At 36.1% G+C, this 23,655-nt stretch overlaps 1 protein-coding gene across 2 annotated transcripts in view; it reads left to right on the forward strand.

Annotated features, from left to right (window-relative positions):
• Nucleotides 1-23,655, forward strand: part of NRDC (nardilysin convertase) — a 102,794-nt gene that overhangs the window by 36,286 nt on the left and 42,853 nt on the right. For both annotated transcript variants that reach the window (XM_027537272.1, XM_027537270.1), the window contains 6 exons: nt 10,239-10,312; nt 15,629-15,724; nt 16,633-16,755; nt 19,304-19,361; nt 21,268-21,341; nt 22,731-22,800. In XM_027537272.1, the coding sequence (XP_027393073.1) occupies nt 10,239-10,312; nt 15,629-15,724; nt 16,633-16,755; nt 19,304-19,361; nt 21,268-21,341; nt 22,731-22,800 (495 nt within the window). The remainder of the gene's footprint in view (nt 1-10,238; nt 10,313-15,628; nt 15,725-16,632; nt 16,756-19,303; nt 19,362-21,267; nt 21,342-22,730; nt 22,801-23,655) is intronic.

Raw genomic sequence — 23,655 nt, forward strand, 5'->3', positions numbered from 1 at the left:
ATGCTCAAACTACGGCACAATTGCACTCATCTCACACGCTAGTAAAGTAATGCTCAAAATTCTCCAAGCCAGGCTTCAGCAATATGTGAAACCGTGAACTTCCTGATGTTCAAGCTGGTTTTAGAAAAGGCAGAGGAACCAGAGATCAAATTGCCAACATTTGATGGATCATTGAAAAAGCAAGAGAGTTCGAGAAAAACATCTATTTCTGCTTTATTGACTATGCCAAAGCCTTTGACTGTGTGGATCACAATAAACTGTGGAAAATTCTTCAAGAGATGGGAATACCAGACCACCTGACCTGCCTCTTGAGAAATTTGTATGCAGGTCAGGAAGCAACAGTTAGAACTGGACATGGAACAACAGACTGGTTCCAAATAGGAAAAGGGGTACGTCAAGGCTGTATATTGTCACCCTGCTTATTTAACTTCTATGCAGAATACATCATGAGAAATGCTGGACTGGAAGAAACACAAGCTGGAATCAAGATTGCCAGGAGAAATATCAGTAACCTCAGATATGCAGGTGACACCACCCTTATGGCAGAAAGTGAAGAGGAACTCAAAAGCCTCTTGATGAAAGTGAAAGTGGAGAGTGAAAAAGTTGGCTTCAAGCTCAACATTCAGAAAATGAAGATCATGGCATCCGGTCCCATCACTTCATGGGAAATAGATGGGGAAACAGTGGAAACAGTGTCAGACTTTATTTTTCTGGGCTCCAAAATCACTACAGATGGTGACTGCAGCCATGAAATTAAAAGACGCTTACTCCTTGGAAGGAAAGTTATGACCAACCTAGATAGCATGTTCAAAAGCAGAGACATTACTTTGCCAACAAAGGTCCATCTAGTCAAGGCTATGGCTTTTCCTGTGGTCATGTATGGATGTGAGAGTTGGACTGTGAAGAAGGCTGAGTGCTGAAGAATTGATGCTTTTGAACTGTGGTGTTGGAGAAGACTCTTGAGAGTCCCTTGGACTGCAAGGAGATCCAACCAGTCCATTCTGAAGGAGATCAGCCCTGGATTTCTTTGGAAGGAATGATGCTGAAGCTGAAACTCCAGTACTTTGGCCACCTCATGCGAAGAGTTGACTCATTGGCAAAGACTCTGATGCTGGGAGGGATTGGGGGCAAGAGGAGAAGGGTACGACAGAGGATGAGATGGCTGGATGGCATCACTGACTCGATGGACGTGAGTCTGAGTGAACTCCGGGAGTTGGTGATGGACAGGGAGGCCTGGCATGCTGCGATTCATGGGGTCGCAAAGAGTCGGACACAACTGAGCGACTGATGTTAAGTTTCCATGTTACTCTCTCCATCTCACCCTCCCCTTCCCATCCCACCTCACCCCCCATGTCCGTAAGTCTGTTCTCTATGTGTGTTTCTTCCTTGCTGCCCTGCAAATAAATTCATTGGTACCATCTTTCTAGATTCCATATACATGCATTAGTATATGATATTTATCTTTCTCTTTTTGACTTCACTTTGTATAATAGGTTCTAGATTCATCTACCTCATTAGAATGACTCAAATGTGTTTCTTTTTATGGCCAGGTAATATTCCATTGTATAAATGTACCACATCTTCCTTATCCATTCACTCTGTTGATGGGCATAGAGGTTGCTTGCGTGTTCTAGCTATTGTAAATAGTGCTACAATGAACATTGTGTACATGTGAGAGACACACTTTAGATTAAAATATACCAGTAGATTGGCAGCAAAAGGATGATATGTGTCCTGCATTGGCAGGCAAGTTCTTTATCACTGGGCCACCAGGGAAGCCTTAAATATACACCAATGGATTGGCAATAAAAGGATGAAAAAGTATATACACATAGTGATTAAAAGGGAACTATAGTGGCTGAACTAATATCAGACAAAATAGACTTTAAGAGAAACTTGTTACTGGAGACAAGGGAATTTTATAATGATATAAGGGTCAGTTCTTCAGAAGGTGTAACAGTTATAAACACGTTCATCTTTCAAAGGAACCTCAAAAAACATAAAGCAAAAACCGACGGAATTGAAGGCAGAAACACACGATTCAGTAGTAATAGTTGCAAATGTAAATATTCTACTTTCAATAAGGCAGAGAACAACTGGGTAGATCAACAAGAAATAGAAGACATGAACAAGCATGTAAACTTTTAACAGAGCACTTCACCCCAAATCAGCAAAATACACATTCTTCTCAAGTACTGCATGTACTTTTCTCCAGCATTGATATATATTAGGTCATAAAATAAATTTATTTCCAGTATATTTGAAAGAATAAAATTATACAGAGTATGTTCTCTAGGTGGAATGGAATGGAATTAGTAATCAGTAGTAACAAGGAAATTTAGGGACTTTCATGAATCTGTATAAATTTAACAGCCTACCCTTAAATAATCAGTGGATCAAAAAAGAAATCACAAGGGAAATTAAAAAATACTTAGACACTAGTGAAAATGAAAAAAACATACAAAAAATTATGAGATGCATCAAAAGGGAAATTTAGATGCATCAGAGGGAAATTTATAGCTGTAAACCCCTCCATGGCTTCCCTGGTGGCTCAGACGGTAAAGCGTCTGCCTGTAATGCAGGAGACCCAGGTTTGATCCCTGGGTCGGGAAGATCGAACCCCTCCATTATAAAAGTAAGATCTCAAATGAACCTAAACTTGCATCTTAATTAGCAAGGCAAAGAAGAGCAATCTAAACCCAGGTAAGCAGAAGGAAGGACATAATAAATATTTGAGTGGAAATAAATGAAATAGGGAATAGAAAAACTATAGAAAGTAAACAAAATCAGAATTTGGTTATTTGAAAAGGTGAACAAAATTGACAAACCTTCAGCTAAACTGACCAAGAAAAAGAAATGAAAGAGTGGACATTAGTATGATATTAACCAAAATTTTAAAATTATAATACAATTGTCAACTATTGTATGCCAACAAGTAGATAGCCAAGATGAAATGGACAAATTTGTAGAAAGACACAAAGCTATTGAAACTGACTCAACACAGAAAATCTGAATAGACCTATCATGAGAGATGGGATTAGTAATCAAGAACTTACCAAAAGAAGAGTATAGGTCCATACGACTTTACTGGTGAATTCTACCAAACATTTAAAGGATTAAAACTAATGCTTCATAAACTCTTCTGAAATATAGAAGAGGGACACTTCTAAGTCATTCTATGAAGCTGGTATTGCTCTGATATTAAAACTAGACAATGATTGTACAGGAAGACTACAGACCAGTAGTAGAATGTGTGTGTGTGTTAGTTGCTTAGTCGTGTCCGACACTTTGCAACCTCATAGACTGTAGTCCACCAGGCCCCTCCATCCATGGGATTCTCCAGGCAAGAACACTGGAGTGGGTTGCCATTTCCTTCTTCAAAAGGAACTATAGAAAGAAAGAAAGTGAAGTCACTCAGTCGTGTCTGACTCTGCGACCCCATGGACTGTAGCCTACCAGGCTCCTCCATCCATGGTATTTTCCAGGCAAGAGTACTGGAGTGGGTTGCCATTTCCTTCTCCAAGTAGTAGAATATAGATGCAAAAATCTTCAACAAAATACTACAAAACTGAATCAGCAACATATAAAAAGGATTATGCACCATTCAGGTGGGATTTATCCCAGAACTGCAAGGGTTGTTCACCATACAAAAATCAGTGAACATAATATGCCAATTTAATAGAAGGACAAACACATTTCAAAAATTATTTCAGTATAAACAGAAAAGGCATTTAATTCAGCACCCTTTCATGATAAAACATGTAATAAATCATGAATAAAAGGGAACTTTGCTTTTTGCTTCTCTTCTTTTCAAAGCTATTTGTAAGGCCTCCCCAGACAGCCATTTTTATTTTTTGCATTTCTTTTCCATGGCGATGGTCTTGATCCCTGTCTCCTGTACAGTGTCACAAACCTCATTCCATAGTTCATCAGGCACTCTCTCAGATCTAGGCCCTTAAATTTATTTCTCACTTCCACTGTATAATCATAAGGGATTTGATTTAGGTCATACCTAAATGGTCTAGTGGTTTTCCCTACTTTCTTCATTTAAGTCTGAATTTGGCTATAAGGAGTTCATGATCTGAGCCACAGTCAGCTCCTGGTCTTGTTTTTGCTGACTGTATAGAGCTTCTCCATCTTTGACTGCAAAGAATATAATGAATCTGGTTTTGGTGTTGACCATCTGGTGATGTCCATGTGTAGAGTCTTCTCTTGTGTTGTTGGAAGAGGTTGTTGGCTGTGACCAGTGCATTTTCTTGGCAAAACTCTATCAGTCTTTGCCCTGCTTCATTCCGTATTCCACGGCCAAATTTGCCTGTTACTCCAGGTGTTTCTTGACTTCCTACTTTTGCATTCCAGTCCTCTATAATGAAAAGGACATCTTTTTTGGGTGTTAGTTCTAAAAAGTCTTGTAGGTCTTCATAGAACCGTTCAACTTCAGCTTCTTCAGCGTTACTGGTTGGAGCATAGACTTGGATTACTATGATATTGAATGGTTTGCCTTGGAAACGAACAGAGATCATTCTGTCATTTTTGAGATTGCATCCAAGTACTGCATTTCAGACTCTTGTTGACCATGATGGCTACTCCATTTCTTCTGAGGGATTCCTGCCTGCAGTAATAGATATAATGGTCATCTGAGTTAAATCCACCCATTCCAGTCCATTTGAATTCGCTGATTCCTAGAATATCGACATTCACTCTTGCCATCTCTTGTTTGACCACTTCTAATTTGCCTTGATTCATGGACCTGACATTCCAGGTTCCTATGCAATATTGCTCTTTACAGCATCGGACCTTGCTTCTATCACCAGTCACATCCACAGCTGGGTATTGTTTTTGCTTTGGCTCCATCCCTTCATTCTTTCTGGAGTTATTTCTCCACTGATCTCCAGTAGCATATTGGGCCCCTACTGACCTGGGGAGTTCCTCTTTCAGTATCCTATCATTTTGCCTTTTCATACTGTTCATGGTGTTCTCAAGGCAAGAATACTGAAGTGCTTTGCCATTCCCATCTCCAGTAGACCACATTCTGTCAGATGCAGAGTTCCAAAGAATAGCAAGAAGAGATAAGAAAGCCTTCTTCAGCGATCAATGCAAAGAAATAGAGGAAAACAACAGAATGGGAAAGACTAGAGAACTCTTCAAGAAAATTAGAGATACCAAGGGAACATTTCATGCAAAGATGGGCTCGATAAAGGACAGAAATGGTATGGACCTAACAGAAGCAGAAGATATTAAGAAGAGGTGGCAAGAATACACAGAAGAACTGTACAAAAACGATCTTCACGACCCATCATGATGGTGTGATCACTGACCTAGAGCCAGACATCCTGGAATGTGAAGTCAAGTGGGCCTTAGAAAGCATCACTACAAACAAAGCTATTGGAGGTGATGGCATTCCAGTTGAGCTATTTCAAATCCTGAAAGATGATGCTGTGAAAGTGCTGCACTCAATATGCCAGCAAATTTGGAAAACTCAGCAGTGGCCACAGGACTGGAAAAGGTCAGTTTTCATTCCAATCCCAAAGAAAGGCAATGCCAAAGAATGCTCAAACTACTGCACAATTGCACTCATCTCACACGCTAGTAAAGTAATGCTCAAAATTCTCCAAGCCAGGCTTCAGCAATATGTGAACTGTGAACTTCCTGATGTTCAAGCTGGTTTTAGAAAAGGCAGAAGAACCAGAGATCAAATTGCCAACATCCGCTGGATCATGGAAAAAGCAAGAGAGTTCCAGAAAAACATCTATTTCTGCTTTATTGACTATGCCAAAGCCTTTGACTGTGTGGATCACAATAAACTGTGGAAAATTCTGAAAGAGATGGGAATACCAGACCACCTGACCTGCCTCTTGAGAAATCTGTATGCAGGTCAGGAAGCAACAGTTAGAACTGGACATGGAACAACAGACTGGCTCCAAATAGGAAAAGGAGTATGTCAAGGCTGTATATTGTCACCCTGCTTATTTAACTTCTATGCAGAATACATCATGAGAAATGCTGGACTGGAAGAAACACAAGTTGGAATCAAGATTGCCGGGAGAAATCTCAATAACCTCAGATATGCAGATGACACCACCCTTATGGCAGAAAGTGAAGAGGAACTCAAAAGCCTCTTGATGAAAGTGAAAGTGGAGAGTGAAAAAGTTGGCTTCAAGCTCAACATTTAGAAAATGAAGATCATGGCATCCGGTCCCATCACTTCATGGGAAATAGATGGGGAAACAGTGGAAAGTTCAGACTTTATTTTTCTGGGCTCCAGAATCACTGCAGATGGTGACTGCAGCCATGAAATTAGAAGATGCTTACTCCTTGGAAGGAAAGTTATGACCAACCTAGATAGCATATTGAGAAGCAGAGACATTACTTTTCCAACAAAGGTCTGTCTAGTCAAGGCTATGGTTTTTCCTGTGGTCATGTATGGATACGAGAGTTGGACTGTGAAAAAAGCCGAGTGCTGAAGAATTGATGGTTTTGAACTGTGGTATTGGAGAAGACTCTTGAGAGTCCCTTGGACTGCAAGGAGATCCAACCAGTCCATTCTGAAGGAGATCAGCCCTGGGATCTCTTTTGAAGGAATGATGCTAAAGCTGAAACTCCAGTACTTTGGTCATCTCATGCGAAGCGTTGACTCATTGGCAGAGTCTGATGCTGGGAGGGATTGGGGGCAAGAGGAGAAGGGTACGACAGAGGATGAGATGGCTGGATGGCATCACTGACTTGATGGACGTGAGTCTGAGTGAACTCCGGGAGTTGGTGATGGACAGGGAGGCCTGGCGTGCTGCAATTCATGGGGTCACAAAGAGTCGCACACGACCGAGCTACTGAACTGAACTGAACTGAAAAGGGAACTTCTTCAACGTCATAAAGAGTAACTTTGAATAACCCACAACTAACATCTTTTTTAATGGTGGAAGATTGAAAACATTTTCCCAAATATGAGGATCAAGACATCAGCTCTGTCCATCTCTATTTGACATTGTAGTGGAGGTTTTAGCTAGAACAATTAGACATAAAAAAGAAGGCATGCAGATTGGGAAAATAGTAAAACTACCTTAGATGGCATCATTTTATATGAATGATTCATATCATGTGATTATGATATCACAACCATAATCTTAGAAGATTTACTTAGTCTTAAATAGACAATCTAACTAAGATTTATAAAGAAATACAGAGAGCTAAGTATAGCCAGGATACTTTTGAATTGGAAAAATAACAAGGTCGTAGAACTTGACCTACTAGATATCAAGATTTGTTTTGCTAGACAAAGAGATGGTGAAACAGAATGTTTCTTGGAATGGAAATAGACCAACACATATGTGGACACTTGATTTTTGATAGGAACATTATGAAGCGGTGGTCAAGGGCTTTAAAAAGATACCAAGACAGTATAATGGCAAAAACAAAATTGAGTCCCTATCTCACAACATACACAAAAAAATCAATTTATGTGGATTATAGAACAAAAAGTGAAAAGTGCCATTAAAAGTTTTATGGAAAAGTGGGACTTTAACCTTAGATAAGGGTTATCAAGATGGAAAAACAAAAAGGAGAGATGATAGTTCATTTGGTTCATGTAAAGGTAACATAAAGAGAGTGGAAAAAGCAAGTATAAAGTGGAAGAATATATTTGTAACACATGTAACTAACAAAGGACTTATATTTAGAATAACTACCATTGAGTTTTAATTATTAGATTACCTATGTTTACATATGATTATATATGCTATTACATATTATATAAGTGAAGTGAAGTTGCTCAGTTGTGTCCGACTCTTTGTGACCGCATGAACTGCAGCCTACCAGGATCCTCCATCCATGGGATTTTCCAGGCAAGAGTAGTGGAGTGGGTAGCCATTTCCTTCTCCAGGGGATCTTCCTGACCCAGGAGTCGAACCCAGGTCTCCTGCATTGTAGGCAGACGTTTTACTGTCTGAGCCACAATGGATAATAAAATATATATATACTCTTAGAATCAATAAGAAAAGTACAACCCAATAGAAAAAGCCCTTAAACAGGCATATTATAAAATAAGAAATTAAAATTATTACTAAAAATATAAGATGTTCTATCAGGAAAATGTAAATTCAAATCATTATGAAATTTAAGTATCCTTCTAAAAGTTACAGAAAATTTTAACGTCTGACAGTACCAAGTGAGGGTGAGGTTGTAGAGGATTGGAGGAATGCTCTGATGCAAGGGTAAACTGGCACAATCACTTTTGGAAAGGTTTGGTATTGACCTGGTGATGTAGAACGTATGATGCATATGCTATTACCTAGGAGTTCTTTCTTAGTTAGATATTTAGACAAACTTGTGCACATGTGCTATGGTACATATTTATAAGAATGTTTTTGATAGCATTGTTTGTAATGGTTCACATCCGGAACCAGCACAAATGTCCATCAGCCGTAGAATGGATGAGTAAATTCATACAGTGAAATATTCTACTGCAGTGAAAATAAATCAGCCACAGTCACGTGTAACATCGTGAATGACCATTAAAAGTGTTGAGTTAAATAAATCATGTAAAGGGTATATAAACTATATATCCATTTATATGAAGTTCAAAAATTAAACTTTATTGTCTAGAACATGCATTCTTGGCAGGGTTCATATTGTTTCTTTTGGTAGCAGAAATTGGTTCTTGGAGGTAAAAAAATGTTTGATATTATAATGGTTTGTGGCCCTCCAAAGCTTAACCCTACCTGGAAAATCTTCACTTAGTATTAATTTCTTTCTGAATTTTCTCAAGTATCACATGAGCACCATTTACACTGACACTGAGTTCATGGAAGAGATGCAGAATGTATGCAAGGTCTGGGCTACAAAATTGTGGTGATAGATGGTTGGAGGACTTTCAAATGATTGTTTAATCTTGAAATCATCACTAGAGGTAGTCTGCATGTGTCAGTTGGTTGTCATTAGCTGCCTTGTGGATGTTTATGTTTGACCCTCCTTTTGTGTGTGACTTTGATTTTTAGAATTAAATATAATATTCTGTTTTATTACTTAATTCAATAAAAATTATTTAGCTCATCATTGTAACAAGTACTGAAAAGAAAAAAATGTCAGTAATATTTTAATGAGTACTGCTACTGCTGCTATTGCTGCTGCTGCTGCTAAGTCGCTTCAGTCGCGTATGACTCTGTGTGACCCATAGACGGCAGCCCACCAGGCTCCCCTAGCCCTGGGATTTTCCAGGCAAGAACACTGGAGTGGGTAGCCATTTCCTTCTCCAATGCATGAAAGTGAAAAGTGAAAGTGAAGTAGCTCAGTCGTGTCCGACTCTTAGTGACCTCATGGACTGCAGCCTACCAGGCTCCTCCGTCCATGGGATTTTCCAGGCAAGAGTACTAGAGTGGGGTGCCATTGCCTTCTCCCTTAATGAGTACTAGTAGCTAATTAAGTTAAAAGTTTCTTCTCAGAGCAAGCAGAAGTTCAAAGTTTATTAAATATTGTAGGAAATTAATTTTTTTAACATCTTGCTGGAAAAATAAATAGTAATTTTTTAAAAACTTGATTGTATTGCTGTTATTATTTAAATGGATATTTTGCATATGTAATTTGATGTACCACAACCTACATAAGAAATATGTTAAAGTTTACAAATATAGTTATACAATTAAGTGAAATACGAATAACCTTTAATATTTTAACTTAAAAAGTTAAAAAAGAGGAGTCCTCAGATACTTTTTACTTATGAAATCAGGTACACATACAGTATGTAAACAGGCTTTATATGTGTGCAGAAATTTCATAGGGTAGTGATTGGAATAAGATTTCTGAAAAGGCTCCTTAGGGTTGATAACGGGAAAAAAAAAAATCAAGAAACACCAGTCTAGAAATACATGTATATGTGTTAAAACTACCAAGAAAAGCAGAGAAGTGATTACTGTAACATTTATGTAACTTCTGAGATGGGTGCTGGGTGCTTCTAGAGTTTTGACAGTGTTCTATTTCTTGAACTGAGTAGTTGCCACTTCGGCATTTGCCTTATAGTCTGTATGCTCATGTTTTATGTATTTTTCTGTAATGGGTATTATATTTCATAATAGAGAAAAAGTGGTTTGTAGACTTCAAAATCTAGAAATGCTGTAAATTGTTTAGGTTTTATACGCACGATAATGAATTAAATCTCCAACTTAGTAAAGTTTCTTACTTTAAAAAAATAGACGTTGACTAGTGAAAAGCTTTTACCAGACAGGTTTTTTTTTTTTTTTTGTCTTAAGATGGGCCCAGTTTTTCATCCATCCACTAATGATCAGAGATGCAATTGACCGAGAAGTTGAAGCTGTTGATAGTGGTAAGTGCTTTATGTCTTACTGCTTATTCCTTCATTGATCTAGTTATTTAGCACATTTATCATCCTTTATCACTCTTTATGTCATAAAGGGCTAAATTAAAATAGAAATGTCATGTTTATTACTGAAGCCATTAAATGTCTATTCAGTATAGATTTGAAATAAAGGAGTGTGGATTTTTGATTTTTCAGCCTTTGCTTTTTTTGAGGGTTTAACCACAGTGACTGACCTCTTAACCATAATTCTTAATTCTTAAGACTAATACTGGGTATTCAAACTTTAGAAGTTCACATACTCTTTTTGCATGAAGAAATATTTCCTCTGAGGCTTTACTTTATGCACCATCCGGATATTAAAATAGCTTATTTTTTGTTACTTCTGTGTGTCAGTAACTTCTGTTACTTTGTGGGTTTAGCTTCTGTAGTTCTGAAAATAATTTTGATATGTTTATAGATGAAGAAACTAAACTCCTGAGCAGGATACCTTTTAATTTTACTTTTTGATGGTCTTTCTTATCTTTGTGTTTTAAAGATTGAAGACCATAAGGAAAACTGTGTGTCTGTATAGGGTAAGGATTCATTAGAGAACCGTGCTACAGATATCCCTCAGTTACAGGGTATCAATAAATAATATCACTGCAGATTAACCCTTCTTCCTTATTTTAGCATTAGAAACATGTAATAGTACACTGGGGGGGACTTCCAGTTCATATAGGTTAGGCTTGGCTTGCATCACTGAAGAGGCCAGGTCTTTGTAGTAGTTCTTCCTTTTGTAACATTTTCCCTTTGGTTTGATTGTGTATCTATTTCTGATAAACATTTACTGCCTTCAAGCGGAGAAGGCAATGGCACCCCACTCCAGTACTTTTGCCTGGAAAATCCCATGGATGGAGGAGTCTGGTAGGCTGCAGTCCATGGGGTCGCTAAGAGTCGGACACGACTGAGTGACTTCACTTTCACGTTTCACTTTCATGCATTGGAGAAGGACATGGCAACCCACTCCAGTGTCCTTACCTGGAGAATCCCAGGGATGGAGGAGCCTGGTGGGCTGCCGTCTATGGGGTCGCACAGAGTCGGACGCGACTGAAGCAATTTGGCAGCAGCAGCAGGAGCCTTCACTAGGCAAAATAAACTGCAGATGACTGGAAAGAACTATTTGTTTTCAAGCCAGCAAACTGTGTTTTACTTATAGAAATGTCACTAATTGTGGCCCTCAATTTATTAGTAGAAGAGGGTAGAATGGAGTTAGATTCCTCCTAGTTCTAATCGCTTCTTATAATCAAAGATTTATTTTCTTCATTTTTGTTATTTACTTACCCACAACTTTTTTCATAGGCCCAGATAACTTTGTTGAATGTATGAAAACTAAAATAAATAAGGAAAACTATAAAAGCTTTCCCTGCTTTTGGGAACCTAGGAACTATATTCTTTGTCTTTAATTATTTCAAGTATGTTTTTATTTGTATAGTTTCAAGAGTGGGTTGAAATTGCCATTTAAAACGTTAAAAGGACCCTGATGGTCCAATGATAGGACTCAGAAATTGTACTGCCAGAGCCCGGGCTCAATCTTTGGTTGGCAGACTAAGTTTGCTAGCTGTGTGGTAAGGCCCCCCCAAAAAAGATTAAACATCTGATTTAATTTTATAAGTTTAATTCAGAATATATTATATTTTGAATATGTGTTATATGATATGTACTCACACACTCACAATAATTAGTTTTGGTTTAAAATGAACTTAGGCTAAAGGCTCTGTTTTTTTTGTTTCCGATGATAGGAGACCTAGGTTTCAATTTGTAATCTGATACAAATAGCTAGGTATATATCATTAGTTATTTAACCTTCTAAGTATAAAGGATTTACTTGAGATTAGAGAGATGAAAGGAGCCTCCCCAGTGGCTCAGCGATAAAGAGCCCACCTGCAGTGCAAGAGATGCAGGTTCAATCCATGGGTTGGCATGATCCCTTGGAGGAGCGCATGGCAAGCCACTCCAGTATTTTTGCCTGGAGAATCCCATGGACAGAGAAGCCTGGCAGGCCGTGGTCCATGAGGTCATAGAGAGTCGGACACAACTGAAGTGACTGAGCATGCCTTGTATGCAAGGAGATGGGAGAGGTCTTAAATTTTGGTGTAACAAACTAGTATTCATTAAGTAGTTGTTTTTTAGCATATTGTTTATGATATATTATTCTCTTATTTGTATTTATAATACATCAGAAAATTTAAGATGAGCTTAAGTTTAGGTTCTATGAACATTGAACATAGGAGCATTTGGGGACTCAGTATTTACACATTGGTAGATACTGATATTTATTATGAACACAGCATAAATTTATCTTGGCTAAAGCCACAAAACATTTATAATTGAATAGTGTCACATGTTAACACATATCATATGCAGGCCATTAAGAGTTAACAGCTCTAGGCCAGGTCTAAGTCAGTATTGTAGTCACACATCTTAGCCTTTCTTTTTCCAGAATCAGTATCTACAAATAATGAGGTCTATTAAGCACTTTTGAAAGCTTCACAATTGAATGTTATTTTCTTTTATTCAGATGTAATAATCTTTATTTATCATTCTCACCTCATTTGCATGTTTTTAGTTGCCTGCATGCTTTAATAACCCATGCAGTGTGAGAGGAGTTGAAATTCAACTGTCATGGTAGATTCATCTTTTCATTTTCCTTTTCCTTCTCCTCCTGCTTATGGAAGAGATTCTTTGCTAGGTTTTAAATTTATCACTTGTTGTACCTTCATTACCATGCAGTCTGTTTTTGGTCTGATTTTTCAATGGAGTGGTTATACACATAAATTTATAAGAATTTGTTTAGAAATGCAGATAGGTCTGTTCAGTGTTTTATAATTTTCTTGAATACATTTAATCACAGAAGCTACAAATGTACACAGGATAGATCTTAAAATCAGATTGACTTATTGCTAAAATAAGATTGTAGAGAAAATATTATTCTTAATGATTAGCTCTTTAACAATTATTCATACTCTACATAATCATGTGTAATTGCCTACATATTGTACCTTAGTAATTGTGATTGGGGATATGACCAAAACTTTTTTTAATATAATCAAGTAGTTGAGTGTGTTCTTTAAGTGTTCAGTATTTATACTCTATTTTTATCAGTTGTAGGGGAATTCTAAATTACTTTTTGTAGATATGTTTATATGTCTACTCTGTTATGGTTTCCTGTTGCTGCTGTAACAAATTACCAGAAAGCTTAAAATAACAGATTTATTTTCTTAAACTTTTGAAGGTCAGAAATCTAAAATATTTCCTCAGGACTGCATTTCTGTTGGCGGCCCCAAGGGAGAATCTGTTTCCTTTTCTACCTTCTAGATACCACCTACTTTCCTAGACTGTGGCTCCTTTCATTATCTTAAGAGCCATTGGTGTGGAATCTCCTTTGCTATCTGACCCTGCTTTTGTCTTAACATCTTCTGACCTTGATCCTCTTACCTCTCTCTTTTAAGGACCCTCTGATTACATTGGGACCACCCAGATAATCTAGTAGAGTCTCCGCTTCGCAAGATCATTAATTTAATCACAGTGCAAAGTTCCTTTTACCATATAAGGTAACACATTCACAGGTTTTGGAGATTAAGATATGGCCATCTTTGGGGGCCATTGTTCAGTCTTTCACACTTAATAATGGAATTGTTTCTTCTGTGTTATAGCCACCATATCTTCATGTTTTTACAGAGATTTTAAAAATTTGCTCTGTTGAAGCTATGTATATATACTTTTTACTATGTATGCTTTCTAGATATGGAAATTGTTTTTTTTTTTTTACTGTCTCACCTTTGATTTAGACTTCATGACGTAACTGAAATATGTTATTTCATATATGTTTCTACTACTTTCCATCTCTTCCGTCACCACTTTGGTTTCTGCTCTCTTTCCAAGTATAACAGTGATGGCTCCTCATCAGTTTTCCTGTCTCTACTTTTACAACCAGAATGAACTTACTGAAGTCTAGATCTATGATAATAATAATGTTACTCTCCTTATTAAACATTGGTAATGTCTTACCATTATTCCTATAAGTAATAATAGCTAATATTTATTGAGCTTATTATGATTATTTACCTCCATTATCCTTACTTGACATGCAGTGAAACTGAGGCTTAGAAGGGCTCTTTCAAAAATTGTTTCTTCCTTATCTCTTCAGCCTGATATCTTGACTCTGCTTTGATTCTGAACTTTCTACCTCCAGCAACTAGTTTAGTAGTACCTGGTGCATAGTAGATGTTCAGTGTAGGAATGTATCTTATTTAATTCTTATTTTAAAAAATCCTATGAGCTTGATACTAGTAACTCCATACTCTAGACGAAAAATAGAATCTAGGAAGTTAGATAACTTCCTCAATGTTATGCAGCTTAGTAATTGCAGAACTTGGATTCTAGCCAAGATATTTCTGGCTTCAAAGTGATTGTTTTTAACCATTAGTACTTTATTACCTACATAGTTGGCTTTGGAGGAAATTTAAATAATATATATGGCAAAGTTCTCAGATAATAAGGAATTTGATTTAACATTTTATTAGCACCTTCATTAATAAAATCTTAGACATAGCATCTGTTGACTGAATAAAAATGCACAGCCTAAAAGTTGAGAGTTATGTTTTACTTGACGGGTTCTCTGAGGACTTCAAGCCTGGGACACAGCATCTCAGATAATGCTGAGAAAACTGTTCCAAAGTGGCAAGGGGGATCAGGGAGCCAGGATATATAGGAGTTTTTTGCAACAGGAGACCAGGTAGTTGGAACATCAAAAGATTACTGTTAATAAAAGAAAATGAGATATCTCAAGGTAAGGAATTTAGTGCTTTTCTATGTATGGGAAGATGCAAGTCTGGACTCACTGAAATCATTCCTTTGATAGCATCTCAGCTATCTGGGGCCAGTATCCTGTGTTTTCTCATGCTGAGTTGCCTTAGGGCACACTGTCCCTGCGGCTGTAATGTGATGGCTTGATGTCTATAACATCCTTTGTTTACTGATTGGCAGGCAATATTTTGGTTCTCATATTCTAGACTTGAAACTTTCAGGTCATTAACTACCTGTTTCATTTGAAAATAAAGGAAAATCTCTAGAAAAGTGAATTGACTACCCAAAATTACAGAATATATTAAGTCATAGAACTTGTCCTAGATCATTGAATTTCCCACTTCAGTCTTACTATACATGATTCATAAAATTAATTTTTATTACTTCCTTACTTTCAGTTGTTTAGCCTGAATTTCCAGATAGTAAATCAAGATATTGAATTTCATTTTATTAAAAATATTTCTTTAAAATTGACAGAATATCAGCTTGCAAGACCCTCTGATGCAAACAGAAAGGAAATGTTGTTTGGAAGCCTTGCTAGACCTGGACATCCTATGGGAAAATTTTTTTGGGGTAAGAGACTAAATATTTCATCGTGTTTCATATTTTCTAGTAAAGAAAGATTGAGAGCATGAAGGGTTTATAAAGAATGGAAAGGTAAGGTAGTTAGGTACTTTTTACATTTTGGGGTAGGTAGGTAGGTAGCTTTTCAAATAGAAAGCAGTTAAGTATGCCTATGTTTTAGTTCCCTAATGTTGGATATATGAGGAATAGCACCTACTATTTAGAAAATGTTTTTTGAGTACCAGATGTTCTACTACCACAGTGTGAATTTATAAAAGTGTGTTATAAAATATGTGCTCTACCCCAACCTGAATTTGCCTTTATCAACAGAGATTGAGTGGTGATTTCTCTAGTAGTTTTTGAGCTGTGACCTAATTTTGTTTAATTGGTAAACTGTTTAAATGGTGTCTGTTTTTCATAATGGCTGTTTCTTAGTGTTAGAATTCAGTTATTATAGCCTTATATTAATCCACTTGACTACAGAGTAGAATCTGGAGTGAGTTGGCCTAATGGCATTTAGACCAATCATTCAAAGGATGATTTGCTTGTTTGTACAGTTGTATATACAGTTGTATATGGCATCCTGGCTATATGTGGTTTATATTTAAGAATTATGCAGAATATTACTAAAATAATTCATAGATAAAACCTAATAGACTAATTATTAAGAAAGGAAGAGTAAGGCAAATACTGTTGTTGAGGTATTGCTAACTAGAGATTAATTCCTTAAGTGTTAAAATATACCTTGAAATTGTTTCTTGTAAATTTTTGTCTTATTTTTATAAACTGTTTCAGTATTTTGAGTCACCTGGGTTATTTCCTTAGTTGTATATAGTAGCAGAGGATGCACTGTCAGTGTAGAGACTTTTAATACTGTAAACTTAGTCATATCTATAATCTTTTTCATTTTTTTATAGGAAATGCTGAAACTCTCAAACATGAGCCCAAAAGAAATAATACTGATACACATGCTAGATTGAGAGAATTCTGGCTGCGTTATTATTCTGCTCATTACATGACTTTAGTGGTTCAATCCAAAGGTAATATTGTCTACTATGGCCCTTAGAATTACTTGAAAGTAGTGCTTTTTTAGGATTTGTCTGTCATATCAGTGTTACTGTGCACTGTTAACTTACTTTAGTGGTTGATCCTAATATGAACTAAAGGAAATCAGAATTTGAAGAGGCAAAGCTCAGGGACACACAAGATCATCTGATTCTCAGGCAAATGTTTTTCTCTTATAGACATAAGTCTTATCTCTTGGCTAGTGTTAGTGTATTAATGTACCAGTAGATTGTGAATTGGTCTTTTGAGCAACATTTGGCTGCTGCCTTTATCATCTCTGCTTTTGCATTTAATTTGTGTTAATCATAAACTCTTAGAGGGCACAGATCAGATCAGATCGGTCGCTCAGTCGTGTCTGACTCTTTGCGACCCCATGAATCGCAGCACGCCAGGCCTCCCTGTCCATCACCAGCTCCCGGAGTTCACTCAGACTCACGTCTATCGAGTCAGTGATGCCATCCAGCCATCTCATCCTCTGTCGTCCCCTTCTCCTCTTGCCCCCAGTCCCTCCCAGCATCAGTCTTTTCCAATGAGTCAGCTCTTCGCATGAGGTGGCCAAAGTACTGGAGTTTCAGCTTTAGCATCATTCCTTCCAAAGAGATCCCAGGGCTGATCTCCTTCAGAATGGACTGGTTGGATCTCCTTGCAGTCCAAGGGACTCTCAAGAGTCTTCTCCAACACCACAGTTCAAAAGCATCAATTCTTCGGCGCTCAGCCTTCTTCACAGTCCAATTCTCACATCCATACATGACCACAGGAAAAACCATAAGCCTTGACTAGATGAACCTTTGTTGGCAAAGTAATGTCTCTGCTTTTGAATATGCTATCTAGGTTGGTCATAACTTTCCTTCCAAGGAGTAAGCATCTTTTAATTTCATGGCTGCAATCACCATCTGCAGTGATTTTGGAGCCCAGAAAAATAAAGTCTGACACTGTTTCCACTGTTTCCCCATCTATTTCCACAGTGTTTGTCTTTTCATTATTACATAGGGTCCAGTAAAATGGCATGATTAATTGAAGCCTATCATGGTGATGCTAGCAGAAGTATCTTAAATGTAAAAATATTGGTCAGTACCTCTACACTTTTCCTTCTTTTATCTTTAGTGAAGATAATGTTGTATCAACTTTTCTCATTAAAGAAATCATAGTATCTTTCTTTTGTTTTCTTTATATTTTATTCTCCTTAGGTTACTTTTCCAAGGCAGTCATTTGCTGAACTATACATTTTGATATACCTCATATTTGTATATTTGATACACATTTGATATACCTCAGTTTGTATATTTCTTTTTGAAAAACAAATTTTCTCACCCTAATGTAATTCTCCATTGTATAAGATTTTGCTCTCTCATTGTCAAAATTAAGATCAGAGATGACTTGGCACTTAATTATAAAACATTTTTATATTTAGAATCAAAATTAGTGCACTAAAGTTGACATGAACATAAGGTATGGCATTTAGACTGCAAATGTGCATCTCCATTCCTTTTACAACATTTATTAAAATAGGCAATTCTATATTTAGTATGTAATGTTAATTTGCAATTTAAAACTAATTTTTGTTTCCAAATCTTTCATGAACATGCATTTTTTTTCAACTGGGTATTGATTCTTTTGCATTCTTTTCTTCAGTGATAGCAAATATATTAATGCTTCTTGCAAATTTCTAAAATAAGTCCCACATATTTGATAAGAGAACTTTGTCCAATCTAGAGTCAGTTTGGAGTGTCAGCATTTATTGTATCATTTACAAGTTAAATATCAATATAAATAGTATGGAGTAAATTCAGAACTTGATTACTGATTTGCATCTTATTTTGTATATCCTGGGGCATCACTTTTTGAGTTAGTGAAACTCATGTGTCTGTTGAAACTAACAAGTAATATCCAGTGATGGTGATGGTAACAAATCACTGGGATAAGACTAAAAGATTTCCTTTTTCATTTAGAACTCCTGTTTTACTAGAAATTTCAAAAGAATTTCGTATAAAATATAAGAAAAAGAATTGAGAGAAGATAGAAATCATATCAACCTAAGAAGACCTCAGCAAGTGTATATTGATGTAAAACAAATGGAATATAATAGTACTGATGAGCTGCTGAGAACGGTCAGTGTAGTGTAGGTTAGTTAAGAGAAATCGTAAGTTTTGGAATGGTGATTGATGTATTCTCATCTCTTGGTCCTAGCAAGGTTAGTTAAAAGAAACCGTAAGTTTTGGAATGGTGATTGATGTATTCTCATCTCTTGCCTAGCAAAACCTTTTTTTCTACTTGTGTGCTTTCTCTAAATTCACTAGGAAGAAAGAATAAAGGAATCTCAACAAAATTAAATTATATGTATCTCAAGATTTTCTTAAATAGTTATTTTTCATGTTAGTGATTACTGGTTAAGGAGTGGCAAGTGATGCCCAAATTAAAGTATTCCTTTGTTTTATAGCTAAAGATTATGAGAAATCTATTTGCATTTCTGCTTTTAATAACAACATTGCCTTTCTCTGTCTCCTTCCTGCCTTCTCCACAAAGAAACTCTGGATACTTTGGAAAAGTGGGTGACTGAAATCTTCTCTCAGATACCAAACAAGTAAGACATTTATTTTCATAAATCATACACCTATGGAGTTAAGGAGGCCGTTTTTTGCTTTTGGTTTATTTTTTAAATGGGTAATTAAATTAAGACCTAAAGTAGTTTAGATAACACAGCAAGATAACACAGGCTTTGAGAGGGAAAACTGACTTGAATACCCAAGTTTCCATAGTTTCTGTAGTTCAAAATTCCAAGCTTGTAAACTTACAGTAAGCAGTAACTCTGAAGAATTTATGCCTCATTTTGTGTTTCTTCAGAGCTTTTCTGTTACTGTGTCCAGTGCTTGAAACTGTATTATTGCATTGACAGGTAGAATATACATATACTTAGATGTATCCCTTGCCTCAGAACAAATTATGTTCTGAAGGTTTGTTTTTTAAGTCAGTGGTTTGGAACTTGGAATGCTTTTCCCTCACAAAAGAATAATCTTGTAGATGATAATTGACTTTACATATTACCTGAAAAGCCTGTTGCATATATTCAAATCAAATTGCCTTTTATTAGAAATTGGATATGGAGTTCCAGCTCAGAAAGCTACTATTTTTTGGTCCACTTCAAATTCATAAAAATAATACACATATTTAAAAGATACTTTATTGTTATGTTTTTTGTTACAGAGAATACAAAAAATTTAATTCTTAAGCAAATAAGTTTCTCTTCTCACTCTTAGCAGTTTGCATTTTAGTAAACTAAATGAAATCAGATTGTTTTTTTCTTGTATCAGGTGAGTAAGCTAGACTTTTTCCAGTTCTTCATTCCAAGACAATTTGTTTTAAATTTATGAAAGAGAAATTAGTTTTAAAAATGTTAGAATAATTTGTAATAACAACTGATTGGTTATTATTATCTTGCTTAATGTAAATTTCCATTGATACTAACAAGGAAAGATAATGAAAGCCATGCCAATGTTATGGGGTTGTTTTGTTTGTTTTGATAAGAAATGAATATTAGCTTCTTAAGTGTCAAGTGACAGATTGAAATGTGTTTCACTGTGAAACTCTACTAATAAAATCATAAGTATATTGAACAGAGGGGCTTCCCTGGTGGCTCAGGTGGTAAAGAATCTGCTTGCAATGCGCAAGACCTGGGTTCGATCCCTGGGGTGGGAAGACCCCTGGAGGAGGGCATGGCCTCCCACTCCAGTATTCTTGCCTGGAGAATCCCCATGGACAGAGGAGCCTGGTGGGCTACTGTCCATGAGGTCACAAAGAGTCAGATAAGAGTGAGCAACTAAGCACAGCACATATAGAATAGAAGGAGTCACTAGGTCTTGTTGGTCAATCCCTGATAAGAATTTTAAATTTAAAAAATCTTTTAAATATTATTCATTAAGAACTTTGTTTCCTTAATTAGACAGGTTAAAAAGTCTTCTGGGTAATTAATACTGATTTCATATTGACCGTGTTTAGGAGAAATATTAGTTAACAGTATATTCAACTGTGTGCAAAGCCTTTAGAAGGAAGAATCCAAGTTTTTTAAATACCACAGTGCTTATTAATACCATGCTTTATTCCTAAGAATCACTCAATGTGTATTTGTTGTATCAAAAAATATCTCTAGTATAAATTTTTTCTCTGAAATGGCTTTCTATTAAGACGAGAACTAAAGTTGAATGGGACTGATAGAGACAGTAAATATTGGGAAGGGAGGTCCCTTCAATTCATTGTTTTCTGTCTCTCGTGAGTTTTAAAAGTATTTGAGTTATTGGGGCTGAAGTTAAGAATAGTTTGTGTAGTTCAGGATTTTGTGGCTTTCTTGCCATCTATTCGCTTATGCCTAGGATGATTCTCAACCAGGGGCGCATAGAATAGATTATAAATACCTATCAGTTTAGGTATCCCTAAAGATACTGCTTATAAAGGCTTTTGCCAATTAAATTTTAATGTATTTGTTTTATTTTCAGTGGGTTACCCAAACCAAACTTTGGCCATTTAACGGATCCATTTGACACACCAGCATTTAACAAACTTTATAGAGGTTCGTGAACCAAAGGTTTAAAACTATTTGAAATAACTTTAGCACATTCTCTAAAACTTAATCGGGGCTGCCAATTTTCTTTGAAAATGAGAATACAACAGAAAGTACAGCTAGATTGGAAAGGAAGTAGACAGACAATGGAAATCCAACTAGTGACAGATAGCAGTCCACTAACTAGTAGCAGATTCATGGGTCTGGTACCTTGATGCTGCTTGACTGTTTCGTGCTTTCTTCCTATTTTTCTCTCATTTCCTTTTGTTCTTGGTGTTTTTTTTTTTTTTTTTCTTTCCTATTTTGTTTTATCTATATTCTGCTCTTTTTTGCCTTTTAAAGACAAAAATAGAGAATGGGAAAACACTTTGGAAATAACTTCCATTTATCTTCACTATAAAACTAATTTTTATTAAATGAGACAAATTTAGTGTTTAAAAAAAAATGGGTGAGGGGAGTCACCTGTAAATCTTACCATCCAGAGAAGTGGTTTTGGCAAATTTTCTTTTGAGTCTGTATGTATATTTTTATAACATAGTTGAGATTATAAAGTATATGCACTTCTGTCTCTTGCTTTTTTCATTTAATATTATGTTTGTAATAACCGCCCAATGAGCCATTACCTGGTTATGCTATAGTTTACTTAACAATTTGCCTATACTAAATATTGCAAAAGCATTCCTAATTCACCATTTCTCTTTCTTTACTTTTTTTATCATGGCAAATATTTTTGTTTCTCCTAATTGGCTAATTATTCCCTTCTCCTTCTCCTTCACCCCAGTTGCCAGTCTCTTTCCTCTTTGTTTCCTCTGACCAGTGACTTTTGTCACACTGTTTATGCTGCTGCCTCCATTCTAACTAAGCTGACTCTTCCCAGAAACAACTTATTTTTGGTTGTATTTTTTTCTGACTGTAGATTTTCTCTCCAAAGAATTGTAGAATAGTAGCACTGGGAAGAATCTTAGAGTTACTTTAATTTACCCCAACTCATCATGCCATAACCGATTCAGAAAGAGTTAAATGCAGTTTATTTTCTCCAAGTCCTGTAAACTCACATAGCAAGATAGTAGTAGGGCTAGATTTCAGCCATGGGTCTCCTTATTCCTAGTCATGTACCTGTTCTTGCAAAAAGGGATCCACCCTTAGGGGTGTTCATATTTTCATAGTTCTTTTATCCATGCCTTCTCTATCTGTGAAACCGAATTAAAAAGAAATTTCAAAATTGCACTATTCAAAGTGGAAAATTGGCAACTTGAAATAATAATTACATTGTGTTTAACTTTCCCCTGCTTATTAGAGGATGAAATATATACAATTTATTAAAAATTTCATGTAACAGTATATATAAGTTGTGGAGAAACACTTATGTCTGCTCTTCTGAAAAATATTTTTGTTCAGTTGTTCCAATTAGAAAAATCCATGCTCTGACCATCACATGGGCACTTCCCCCTCAACAGCAGCATTACAGGTAAGAGTTCAAAGGCAAATTTACTCCATTAGATACTGACTGAGAATCATATTTTAAAAGCATACTGAGTGGTTTAAATTTGGGCACTCCAGATTTATAAACGCAAGTACAATGATAAACTGGGACACCACTACTTGAGGATTTTTGCCTTTGGTATATGTTTTAATATCTTCCTGGATATAAAAGCTAGAGTTTTCTTAGGATTAGTTGCTTTTCCTGAGTGTTTGAAATTAAGTATCTCAGTGTGAATGCTAACTTTTGTAATAATTTCTTTAGTACTTTGAGTATAAATACATATTAGCTTATGATTTATTTGTTAGTGGTGATCATTTAGTTTGATCTTGTGAAAAGTAAAATGAAGTCATTTTGAGCCTGGCATACAACTACAGCATAAATCTCAAGAACTTACTTGAGTTGGGAATGAGTTAGGTCAGATTTTTGGAAGTTAGGAAAACATTTCAGTTTATTCTTGTAATTATCTTACAGGAGCCATAGACTTGAGCTAAGAAGTTCTTTAAAGGTTAGGATCATTAAGTGGGTACAAAGGCTTCTCTCATTAGAAATAAATGCTAATGAACTGATAAAAAGTTAACTTAAGTTTCTGAAACTATTACCAACAAAACAAACCCAAGAAGACACACAAGCAGAAGGAAAGAAAAGTAATGTGTATTGCTTAAGCTCAGTTCAGTAAAAAATGCTTTTAACAATCTAGTTCCTTGAAGTTAACAAACAAGATCAGTATGCCTCCATTCAGAAAGTAGAGAACATGTATATTGTCCATTTGTTTTTTTTTAGTGTAGGGATAATATAGGCAGTAGTAATATTCATTGATTGTGTGTTAGAGTATCCCAAAAA

Source organism: Bos indicus x Bos taurus, chromosome 3 (genome assembly GCF_003369695.1).
Source record: "Bos indicus x Bos taurus breed Angus x Brahman F1 hybrid chromosome 3, Bos_hybrid_MaternalHap_v2.0, whole genome shotgun sequence".
In the NCBI taxonomy this organism is placed as follows: domain Eukaryota; kingdom Metazoa; phylum Chordata; class Mammalia; order Artiodactyla; family Bovidae; genus Bos; species Bos indicus x Bos taurus.